This window comes from Moschus berezovskii, chromosome 10, assembly GCF_049115385.1.
Source record: "Moschus berezovskii isolate FMDL1 chromosome 10, NW_MosBer_1.0, whole genome shotgun sequence".
Classification (NCBI taxonomy): Eukaryota; Metazoa; Chordata; class Mammalia; order Artiodactyla; family Moschidae; genus Moschus; species Moschus berezovskii.
Genome location: NC_142469.1, coordinates 44,629,477 through 44,642,648, shown reverse-complemented (window position 1 = coordinate 44,642,648; position 13,172 = coordinate 44,629,477). Strand labels below are relative to the sequence as shown.

Below are 13,172 nucleotides of genomic sequence, written 5' to 3'. Positions count from 1 at the left end.
TGGAAACTTCTTCCTTTTCCCTCCAATTTTAGTAAAGACTTAAAGTCTTAAGTGAACAAAAGGTTTTGAGCAAAAAATACCGCAATGCTATCAGATCAGAAGTTCTAAACTACTTTGATTGTTGTACTGTGCTGTGCTTAGTCACTCAGTCACATCTCACTCTTTGTGACCCCGCCAGGCTCCACTGTCCATGGGGCTTCTCCAGGCAAGAATACTGGAGTAGGTTGCCATGCCCTTCTCCAGGGGATCTTCCCAACCCAGGAATTGGACCCAGGTCTCTAGCATTGCAGGCAGATTTTTTATTGTCTGAGCCACCAGTGAAGCCCAAGAATACTGGAGTGGGTAGCATATCCCTTCTCCAGGGGAACTTTCCAACACAGGTATCAAACTGGGGTCTCCGGCATTGCAGGCAGATTCTTTACCAGCTGAGCTACAAGGGAAGCCCCTGATTGTTGTATTCAGTTCAGTTCAGTCTCTCAGTCGTGTCCGACTCTCCGCGACCCCATGAATCACAGCACGCCAGACCTCCCTGTCCATCACCAACTCCCGGAGTTCACTCAAACTCATGTCCACAGAGTCGGTGATGCCATCCAGCCATCTCATTCTCTGTCGTCCCCTTCTCCTCCCGCCCCCAATCCTTCCCAGCATCAGAGTCTTTTCCAGTGAGTCAACTCATTGCATGAGGTGGCCAAAGTATTGCAGTTTCAGCTTTAGCATCAGTCCTTCCAATGAACACCCAGGATTGATCTCCTTTAGAATGGACTGGTTGGATCTCCTTGCAGTCCAAAGGACTCTCAAGAGTCTTCTCCAGCACCACAGTTCAAAAGCATCAATTCTTCGGCGATCAGCTTTCTTCACAGTCCAACTCTCACATCCATACATGACCACGGGAAAAACCATAGCCTTGACTAGATGGACCTTGGTTGGCAAAGTCATGTCTCTGCTTTTTAATATACTATCTAGGTTGGTCATAACTTTCCTTCCCAGGAGTAAGCGTCTTTTAATTTCATGGCTGCAATCAGCATCCGCAGTGATTTTGGAGCCCAAAAGAGTCTGACACTGTTTCCACTGTTTTTCCATCTATTTCCCATGAAGTGATGGGACCAGATGCCGTGATCTTTGTTTTCTGAATGTTGAGCTTCAAGCCAACCTTTTCACTCTCCTCTTTCACTTTCACAAGAGGCTTTTTAGTTCCTCTTCACTTTCTGCCATAAGGGTAGTGTCATCTGCATATCTGAGGTTATTGATATTTCTCCCGGCAATCTTGATTCCACCGTGTACTTCTTCCAGCCCAGCGTTCCTCATGATGTACTCTGCATATAAGTTAAATAAGCAGGGTGACAATATACAGCCTTGACGTACTCCTTTTCCTATTTGGAACCAGTCTGTTGTTCCATGTACAGTTCTGACTGTTGCTTCCTGACATTAGTATTTACAAAAGCCAGAAAGCAGAGTGAAAGATCACAAAAATCTGTAAAGTTGGGTTTCACATAACTGCCTTCAAAGTCATTCTGAATTATGGAATGACCAACCTGCCCAGATTATATCACTTAACACTTGAGGTATCATCCAATGTCTACAGTATAAGATTATCTCAGTCTACTAATGTAAGCAGTATTTGGCTACTCAGCAATTGCAGCACAGATCAGATCTATAGTACTTCAGTGCATCATGGACAGACCAGATCTATGTTGAGAACCATCTGCTAATATTCTGTCATTCTTCCATAGCCATTTTCTTTAAAAGGGTATTTAATTACCTCAGTTTGTACTTTGACAATAAGTATCACATAAATGTCTCCTTATTTTTAATCCAGAAGAGTTTAGTGGCTGACATCAAAAGAACTAGGTTCAAACCTCTGCAATAATATTCTTTTCATTTTTCCTATTCATTAAGGGCCCTATAAAATAAATTCCCTAATTGGAAGGACTGATGCTAAAACTGAAACTCCAAAACTTTGGCCACCTCATGCGACGAGTTGACTCACTGGAAAAGACTCTGATGCTGGGAGGGACTGGGGGCGGGAGGAGATGGGGACGACAGAGAATGAGATTGCTGGATCGCATCACCAGCTCGATGGACATGAAGCTGAGTGAACTCTGGGAGTTGGTGATGGACAGGGAGGCCTGGCGTGCTGTGATTCATGGGGTCGCAAAGAGTCAGACACGACTGAGTGACTGAACTGAACTGAACTGAATGTAAATTTCAATATCTGGTGATCTGCTTTTGATCCATTGTTACACTACAGACTTACAAAGTAGACTTCAAACTTGTTAGGAGAAAAAGACAACATATATACTTTCCTCTATATAAAAAGGACAGAAATTTCTGAGAAAACCACTTAACTTAATAAAACTTATTAATACAACAGCCAAATGGATCTTTTCCCCAACCTATAAAAGTATTTTCTTGGTAGAAAGTGCAATGTGGCTGGTAATTCTGGAATAAAGAGCGGGATTACAACCTAAGTGTGGAGAAGATAAAGAAAGTGAAGCATTATGCAACAATGTGGTTAAGACTCAGGCTCAGAAAGGTCCTAGAGCCTTAAAGAAAGTTTCCCCAAACCACTCCTGCTCATTAGTCTTCTAAAATAATATCCAGTATCTTAACACATCTTTCTGTTGATAGCAACTTCATCAATTCTTCCATTAATGTCAATCTCTTCTCAGAGCAAAGATGAACTAGCTATATGATGAGTGCATCTCCCTGTAAAACTATGTAATGTCTAAACTTGGAAAAACTTGGGCAGACGTGTCAAGCATCTCTAAAGATCATCAAGGATAGGAGATGTGAAGGATTCCCATACACACACAAAAGAACTCGCAGCTGATAGCTTTAATACTTCTCATTTAGAACAGGCATTGCAATTTGGTCACAGTTAACTCTGAACGTTCATTTTCATACTACTGGAGATCAAACCAGTCAATCCTAAAGGACATCAACCCTGAACATTCACTGGAAGGGCTGTTGCTGAAGCTCCAATACTTTGGCTACTTGATGTGAAGAGCCGACTCACTGGAAAAAACCCCGATGCTGGGAAAGACTGAAGGCAATAGGAGAAGATGATGACAGAGGATGAGATGGTTAGATAGCATCACAGACTCAATGGACAAGAATCTGAGCAAACTCTGGGAGACAATGGAGGACAGAGAAGGCTGGCATGCTGCAGTCCATGGGGTTGCAAAGTCAGACACGACTTAGCAACTAACCAATGACAAGCACTCTGAACTTAAGAGAAGACTTTGGAAGGTTGCTGGAGTACCTATCATATACATTTCTAAGCGTGAAGAGGATGCCAAATTATTAGAGCTCTTCTGTTATAACTGTTACACAGTTCTTCCAATTTCTTCATCTGAATTTCTTTGACTCATGCAACATCTTATTATTGTAAGAATTATCTTTTCAATCAGCAATTTGCGCTGTTGTGGTAAATGGTTAATAGATTAAATAACACTTATTTTTTAATAGCTATGAAAATTTTTTCTCAATTAACAAGTGTCTCTTGTAAACTACTACTGCTCAGAGATAACTGCTGAAAAAAACAAAAAGTTACCCTTAATGCTTCTCTTAATAGATTTATTAAAGATTTGGTTCTTTTAGAAAACCTGTGTCATTTCAACATTTTCAGATCTATCATGTATATTTATTTTTTGACCCAGAGGTTGTTCAGTCTTACAAGACTCTCAAAGCTGATAAGATATCTGTTTCAAGTTCAAAGTTCCAAGGATTCCATATTTCTTCTGTGAAAACCTTTGGTGACAGTAACAAAATCTTGGTGACTTGTTCTTTAATTTTTGTAAATTTTATTCACTCTACCAGGTTTCTGAAAGTTATAGAAAGAACAAGGTTGAGTAAACGCAATTAGTAGTGAAGAACAAAACTGTGGAGAAAATGGAAGCACCAGCAACATGAAAATGATTTTATTTGCTTAGGCAGAAAAAAGTTGCTTCACAACTTATACTGTAGATAACACTAAGACCTGCACAGATGAAAGGTGAAAGAGCTCTAACTTGGGGAGTGGCCACGAGCATGGGGAGAGGAGAAGGAATGATCTTGAAAACTAATTCTGAGGTTAAATGGATAGGAGGGACTAATGCATGGACTAGGGAAAAGAAAAAGGTAGGACTCAAAACTAAAATTGTTTAAGTTAGGGAGGCTAGGGAAATGTGTAAATAGTTCAAGGAAATATAGAAAGATAAAAAATGTCTGTGACAAGAATATAGTAGATCTGGTTTTATTTGTTTAATAGCACTTTACATGACTTTACATGTTTGCCACCTGAGGAAGTAAATATTAAGAATGAAAAAATAAAGATGATAAACCTCTTTGAGACTATGCATCTGTATTTAATTCAGTTTTATATTCAGCACCTAGCACTGTATTTTACAGAGTTAATATAAGTACTGACCAGGCTAAGAGTTTTATGTGCTTTATCACACTTAATTCTAATACTTATTACCCATTTTACAGATGAGGAAATTAAAGTTTAGAGAGATAAGCAATTTGCTCAAGACAAAGACAAAAAGACAGAGATGGCTGACTCCCAAGCCTATGCTCTTAGCAAAGCCTGTGTTAAGTAGGTACTCAACAAATGAGGCTTAAGAAGGAAATAACCTTTTAGGGAGTTGTTTGGAGTAATACATAAACAACATTACAGAATTGAAAAATGCTAATATTTAATTCTTCTTCTTCTCTTTCTAGTAGCCATGTCATGTAAAGTAAGAACCAGAAGTTAATTTTATTTTCTTTACTGAACTTTTCTTAACAACTAGTATAATTCATGTTGTGGACATTTAAGAAAGTTACTACACTTGCAAATGACTGACAAGATTCTCAATGTTGGCAGGTAATCCTATTGCTAGGAATATACCTAACAAGGAGAACACAAGCCTACAAAGCCCAGGGACATTATTGGATATGCATTGGCCCATAAAATGGTATTTGACTAAAACTCTTACACGTTCCTTTTGCTAAGCTGCTTGCAGTGTGAGCTCTGAAAGTATGACATGTTGACAAGCTGTGTGAGAAGATAAAAGATAGAACTGACAATGGTAAGACTCAAATGGATGGGAATCCATCCAGTCACTAGTGCTATAAATAGTAAAAATACATTTCTCTTTTTTCCTCCCTAGAGTGGTAGGCAGTAGCATATCTTTTTTTTTTTGATATTCTGACATCTAATTTTGTTTCTTTGAAAATGTTTTCTGGTGTTCTAATTTTCTTTCTTAAAATATTCTTTTTAACTGAAGGATAACTGGTTTACAATATTGTGTTAGATTCTGCCATAAATCAACATGAATCAGCCATAGGTATACATATGTCCCATATCTCTTGAATCTCCCTCCCACCTCATCATACCCTTCTAGGTTGTAATTTTCAAAATGGATTGTGTTAACTCATTTTTCATAAATTTTGATAAGATTCTACTATTAAGCATCAAAGCCAACATCAAATGGCCAAAAGAGATTTTTAAGAAATTATGTACAAAAAGCGTATGTACCAGATAGTCCTATATTTATGAACAGATTATAATCCAAAATCTTTGGAAATACGGATTCGTTTAGAACTCAGAAAACATTTTCTTAAAAAAAAAAAAAAGTAAAAAGGTATTGAAATGGTGGTTCCTAGGGTAGAACCCTATTTAATCAATGATACAATTTAACTTTATACTTAAGTTATTATTTCATCACCACAGAAAAATGCTAAACTCTAACTGGAAAAAGCTAGAAGCTAAGCTAGTATTTGTCTTTCACTGGCCCCTCAGTCCTGAGAACAGAATATTCTTTTTTTAATCCCTAATCTGATGGAAATGATGATGGTGATTGGAGATGAGAGCAAAATCCTTTCCAGAATAACGTTTCTTTCAAAGGCCACAGGAAGGGACTCACTTTCACTTTTTTACCTTCACCTACATTACTCAGCAATAGCACAAAAGGACTGGGAAAAAAGCTGGAAAAATCAGAAAATAAAAACAATACCTCTTTATTATATTTGCAATTTCTTGAAAAAGTGCCTTCTCATCAGCAGCATAGGTAACTTCTAATCCTGTGATTCCAGATCTAATAAGTAATGGGGTCTGATATCTGATATCTAAGAAATAAACAAAATGTTTATTATATATAATTGTGTTAAATAATATTATCTTACTTTTGAGTAAAATTACACAACTACAATATTTTAAAATAAGACAGCTTCCCCAAAGTAAACACATAATTGTTTCCTGAAAATTTTCTTAAAGGTTTTCTAGTACAATATGCAACTGAAAATTCAAATTTTATATTTTCAGCTATTTTCCTGAAAAGTCTACATTCACAAAATCCCCTAGATAACAACACGTCACCCAAAAAGAAATTTTATTACTTTATTTCTTTTTATAGGAAGAGCTTTGCTTAGTAGAGAATATTTTAATTAGTGGTATGCTGGAGAATTTTTACAAGCACTTCTCCATAGTGGGGGGGTTGAGTGGGAGCCCTGATTTGTACTGCTTGCTTATTTCTAAGACATGGGAAATCCTGACCATGGCTAAATTCAAACTACCAATGTGACATCAACTACTTCAAAAAATTCATGAAAATTTAGCAACTGGCTCATGAGCTGGCACAAGCCAGCTCAAGCTTATCACTGATTAAACTGCAAATTCATGAACAGTTTTGTTCTGTTAAACCTTCCTCCTCAATTGACTGAATTCAGATATTACTATTTAAAATTGCCAAAGAACACTTGTATTTTATAAAATGTGGTATCCTATATGAAGAACCTCTGAACTTAAAGTACATGTGTTTATGAAGAAATATCAACAAAATTGGAATATACCTTAAGTAGTTTGCAAACCACTGACTTACAGTAGTAACTTAAAGAAATTTTTTGGCCACACTGCATGGCATATGGGATCTTAGTTCCTTGACCAGGGATCGAACCTGTAACTCCCTGCACTGGAAGGGTGGAGTCTTAATCACTGGACCACCAGGGAAGTCCATAACTTAACTTCTTAAAGCAAAGAAAAATTCTGTATTAGAAGCAAAATTCCAGCATGTATATATAAGGAAGACTGTCCACCCAACCTATAGATACACAACCATTTGAATTCAACGTTAACAATTAGTATTTCATATAATATTTAGATCAAATTAGATATGCTAATTGGAAATTTTATTAAGCTCTTTATATTGTACTGCTTTTAACTTCTAACAATAATTCAAGAATAATGAATCTAAGACAAAATTATATACAATACCTCCTACTCCCATCTCAGCAAACATTTAGAGAGAAGTCCTTTTTTTAAGGCTAGCAAAACTTTATTACCAAAGTTTTATGAGCACAATATAAGAAATGAAAATTAAATGCCAGAATTCTTCATGAACATAGGTGCACGCATCCTAATATAACAGTGGTAAACTGAATACAGCAATAGCTAAAACAATATACGTCAAAGCCAGGGTGAATGTATCCTAGTATTGGAAGTTCTGTTTAACAACAGAGAATCAGTTATTTTAATCTGATACAATAACATTATACGACATGCATGGTAGGAAACTCATGGATGCATAATCAACAAAACAGTACTATTTGAGGGAATTCCTAACCATAAGGTAGAGAGGAGTTCTTCATGCTTGTTTGGTTTAGACCTTGAACAAAGAAACTGCCCCAATATAAGGTCCTTCCTCGGGTGAAAGTGAAAGTGTTAGTCCCTCAGTCGTATCCAACTTTTTGGGACCCCATGGACTGTAGTCTGCCAGGCTCCTCAGTCCATGGAATTCTCCAGGCAAAAATACTGGAGTGCCTAGGCATTTCCTTCTCCAGGAGATCTTCCCGATCCAGGGATCAAATCCAGATCTCCCACACTGCAGGCAGATTCTTTACCGTCTGAGACACCAGGGAAGCCTACATACTTCCTAGGGTATGTAGGTACAAAATTAATAAAAATGACCAATACCTTGACTAGACACTGTCTTGTCTTTATCAATCACGATTACACCTGTGAGTTCTGTTTTGTCTGTATCTGGTAATGGAGTATCAGATGAGATGCAGTAGAACAGAGCACAGATTGGGTCAAATTCAGGATCTGGTTCTAAGTCTCGTCTAGTTCGAGCATGTAATTCCACACTGATTAGGGTAAGATTTTGTATCTATAAAAGGAAATAAATACCATGGTTTTAAGCATTTTTTTGAGACAAGTTGAAAGTAGTATGTTTCATTAAGGCTCTGAGGAAATACATGTGTAAAATTACAGACAAATGGCTATATAGGACACATTCACAATTTAACATTCCACAAATTAAAACTAGGTCTTTAGTTCTAAGATCAGATTAAATCAATTCATGTTTTTCTTTTAAAAACTCTCTCTCTAGAGTACATGCAGTGCCTCTCAATTTTCTCAATTTCTATTTGAGAAAGAATGACTAGGCCAAAAGGTACATTCAAACCAAAGTCTGTTACTTTTTACTTTCTAATCAGTTAACTATTGTTCTACCTGTACTTTAAACTCAAAAGAGTTCTACTGTTTAGTTTGAAACTACTTATTAATTCTCTGAGAGTTACTTAGACTTTCATATATAATAGGCAATTTTTAAAATCGTTTTTCCTGAAAAAAAAAAAAATCATAAGAATTTTAAGATGTCAACTATGCAACAGGCAGGTTTTTGACCATGCACATTTTCCCTTTGACGTGTAATCCAAAAAATGTAATATTTTTGCTTTTTACACTTAACTTCCTATGCTAATAAAAACTCGTAACAGTAATCCTTACTTAGTTCTCTAATACAGAGTTAAGAATAAACTCTGGATAAGAAAGAGATATAAATTGGATTCATGATTACAGCTGGAATTACAGCCATTACTGTACCAGTGATATACTTATATCTGGCAATGGAAAATAGGAGACTACTGCTACCATACTGCAATTATTCAGGTCACCTTTGTTTAATAAAGGATCTATATTTTTTATTTATCGTGCACGCCATCTGTTAAAGAAATGTAAATGCAGAAATTCTCCTTAGGGATGGGAGTAGAATTTAGTAGATATCTCTGGAGGACAACTAAATAATATCAATCAGTATTTTATAAGGACAGAACAAATTAGTGGTTACCACTGGTGAGAGAAGGGGGGAAGGTCACGATGGGATAGAGGATTAAGAGATACAAAATATTATGCATAAAACAAATAAGCAACAAGGATATATTGTACAGCACAAGGAAATACAGTGATTATTTTATAATAACTTTAAATGGAGTACCATAAAAATATTGAATCACTATATACCTGAAACATATAATATTGTAAATCAGCTAATTAAAAACAAGACATGTCCTTCAATCTAGCATTCCTACTCTTGAAAATGTATCCAGCAGATATACTATGTATGTAGCCAAAATATATGTACAAAATGCACAAAGATGTTTACTAAGATTATACTATTTTCAGTTTTTATAAGTTATAAACGATTAAAAACCTAAATCTCTATCAGTTTGGAACTGGTTCAGTTCAGTTCAGTTCAGTCGCTCAGTTGTGTCCGACTCTCCGCGACCCCATGAATCACAGCACGCCAGGCCTCCCTGTCCATCACCAACTCCTGGAGTTCACTCAAACTCATGTCCATCGAGTCGGTGATGCCATCCAGCCATCTCATTCTCTGTCGTCCCCTTCTCCTCCTGCTGAATTGGTTACTGCCAATAAATTAGGTGGCATACATAAATGCTACACAGAATGAACACTCTGTAACCTTTAACATTTTGAAAGGAATGAGCCAGATCTATATGTCCTAATATGGAAAGATCACCATAATACAGTGATAAATGGAATAAATGAGTGTAATATGCTTCCACATATATAAAAAATGTTAAGCACATGCATAGAAAATGTCTGCAAAGAGACAAAAAAACACAAAACTGTTTACTGTTTTGGGGGAAGGGAATTCAGGTGGGAGAGAAGCTTACTTTTCAATGTAAATATTTTTGTCTTGAAGTTTTTTACCATGTACATGTAATAGTGCATGCATTCATCAGTAAATTTATTAAGTACTTTTTAAAATATAAAGAACATTAATTATGCATGTATAAGGCATATGGAATAAAACAAATCTACAAAAATTGTGAAATGGAAACCTTCTCCCTAAACCTAAACAAAATGAAAAATGAGTTTAATTAGAAAAGAAGGAACATGTGGAAAAACTATGGAGAAGACTGAAGACAATTTTGGGCCAAAAGAGTTCTGGAGGTTGATTTATTTATACACTAGGCCTAATTTCACACTCCAATTTTGCCTTTTCACTCCTCAATATAAAATGCATTATAGTTCTTAGGGAATGATGAGATGGAGAGAGATTTACTGAGCATGATCAGTAAAGAAGGGGGTAAGAAAAGGGAATCCGTTCCGTTCCGTCGCTCAGTCGTGTCCGACTCTTTGCGACCCCGTGGACTGTAGCCTACCAGGCTTCTCCATCCATGGGATTCTCCAGGCAAGAATACTGGAGTGGGTTACCGTTTCCTTCTCCAGGGGATCTTCCCGACCCAGGGATCGAACCCGGGTCTCCCGCATTGGAGGCAGACGCTTTAACCTCTGAGCCACCTCTTTTTCTGCACTGAGTACTTTATATGTAGAAAAGAGAGAGATTAGCCCAGGGTAATGGAAAACAGGAAAAATGCCTGGAGCACAATTTCCTAGTAAAAGGAACAGAGTCAGTAGTTTTTTTTTGGTGCATTCCCTATCTGACCACCAGGTGGCTATTTGGACTGTGCCTTGAGATGCAAAAAGCGTGTGAGGAAGCTACCACCACCAACTTGCCAGACCTTCAAAGAGATTTTAACTTCAAGAAGGCCCAAGATTCTGAAATAGGGTTACATAGGATAAAACAACAGTATAAGAAGGAAAATATGTTTTTCAGATAATAACAGAAAAAGTCAAATGCAACAAGTCTTTTTGTTAAGGTCGATCACATTTGCTTTAATAAATATTTTTTACAAAGTATTTTCTTTAATTTTTGAATTTTGGGTGTGTACTTGATAAGATAAACATTCCTGAGCTTGTTACTTAATTTATCTGAGCTTCAAGGAATAGTACATGATCAGATATAAAACAGGAACTAAATGAATGCTGCTGAATGAATAAATGTGTGCATAAACTATTAGGGAGACTATGTTCTGAACTAATTCTAAAAGATTTTTATCTTAGACCAAAGCTAGGGTAAAAATGAGGACAATATTTAAATTTTTCTTAGTCAACTCATCTAATTCTCAGAAGACAGAACCTACTGGAGACCAAAAACCCAACCAAAAAAAATCATAGTCTCTGCTATAAGGGCAAAGACATAAAACAACTGTGTAAACCAGTACTGACCAAAAGAAATATGAAAGTCACATTCATAATTTAAAATTTTCCAGTACTCACATTAAGAAAGGTAAGAACAGGTTAAATTACTTTTAAAATATTTTCACTTAATCAATATATCAAAACTACCTATTCAACATGTAATCAATATAAAAATTACAAATAAGGTATTTCAAATTCTTTTTTCCTATTAAGTCCTTGAAATCAGTATGCATTTTACATTTATGGCACATCTCAGTGAGGCTGCAAAAGTTGTAATGGAAATAAATTACTTAAAATTAAATGAAATCTAAAATTTCATTCCTAGATATGTAAGCCAAACAAAATTCTCAATAACCACGATGTTAGTAGCTACCATTCCGACAGCACACATATAAACAATGAAAATATATTCTAATTTCACCTCCTTGCCAATCAGACATGTTCTGAATTGTGTCTTCTTTACAGAAATATTTACAGTAAACACAGATAAATTAACAGTGAATACAGATAAATTTACAGTGAACCATTAATACATATTCTCCAGTAAGAATGTACATTTTTTTCAAGATAGCTTCCTAGTCTTTGCATATGGTTTGTGCTGTGAAGATTAACTGGGTTATAAAGATTACATGAACAAATGAATTGTACAAGCAATAATCCACTACGTCAACCAAACAGAAAATACAAGTAGGTATCACATTTGGGATGTGATATAACATGGTAATATAACAATCCCAGGGTAATATACAGAGTTTCAAATAGCTGAGAAATGTTTTCTAAATTTCAGGTTCTTTTTTAAAATTTCAGGTATGAGGTTTGAGAAAATTGTGAAACCACAAAGCAGTCTCAATAACTGATGACTACTTTAAAAGTTTGTCTGTTTCATACAAATACATTAAATAGTAAGGATAATAAGAACAAGATAAAGATGAATAGGTATAGAATTCAATGTAGTCCTCTCTAAAAAATTTCTGTACTTGTACCATAGAATAAGACATAAGAGGTAAAGTGTATTTGTGTCCTTACTGTTGCAGTTTTACCTCGTGTAAAGCTTTCGCCTCCTGTAAGTTTTGTATGCTGACTTTGAAACCGTAAGTATTATTTAAGGACGGTCCATCAATCTGAGAAGTTTCTTTCTTTGGGGTATTTACTGCTGCAAATTGATTCTATTAAAAAAAACACAGAGCCAGAAAAAAATAATGAGCAATCATTTCCTTTCTTTTGATTACTTATTTCTGCTTAGATAACTTTATGCATTTAGTAATACATGATAAACTAGTACCATCTCCTTAAGTAAAAGAAGAAACTTAAGTATTTTATTTGCATTTTTTTCAGGCTAGTAGATACCATTTTTTTCAAGATACCAGAACTGGGTATGTGTAGAAATATCTGATATAATCTGTAAGTCAACCATATATTGATTCTTGAGTTTACAAACCCCAAATATTGAAAATAATAGCTTTGTAGAGAGTTGACATTTGTACCACATGGACATTTATCTTGACCTTTCTTGGAAATATGACAAGCAAGCAAGCAATATATTTGCAAGTAGTCTGGCTAAAATGTATAAAAGATTTAAAATTATGGGTTTGTATTTTACCCTACTACAACATGTATCTGAAAGATAAACTAAAGCATAATTTTCAAGGGGTTACAAAGAATAGAATCTATTTTTTTAAAAAATAAAAAAATATATATTCTGATTTCCAAATCCACTAATCATTTTCCTGAAAGTGTTGATTTATGTTTATAGTATACTCATACTTCTTTTTAATATATATGACTTTTAATTCAATACTGATTTAAAAATGATAGTTTTAAAAAGCATTTGTAATCTCAAAATAGAAATACTAAAATATATTTTATA

The 13,172-nt window shown here is 35.5% G+C and overlaps 1 protein-coding gene across 4 annotated transcripts in view; it reads right to left on the bottom strand.

Annotated features, from left to right (window-relative positions):
- REV3L (REV3 like, DNA directed polymerase zeta catalytic subunit) overlaps positions 1 to 13,172 on the bottom strand; it is a 183,808-nt gene that overhangs the window by 53,823 nt on the left and 116,813 nt on the right. For all 4 annotated transcript variants that reach the window (XR_016038406.1, XM_088840621.1, XM_088840622.1 and 1 more), the window contains 3 exons: positions 12,346 to 12,471; positions 7,934 to 8,126; positions 5,979 to 6,090 (listed from right to left, as the gene is read on the bottom strand). Coding sequence is in view for 3 of the 4 variants with exons in the window: in XM_088840621.1 (XP_088696747.1) it covers positions 5,979 to 6,090; positions 7,934 to 8,126; positions 12,346 to 12,471 (431 nt within the window). In the remaining variant the exon portion in view is untranslated. The remainder of the gene's footprint in view (positions 1 to 5,978; positions 6,091 to 7,933; positions 8,127 to 12,345; positions 12,472 to 13,172) is intronic.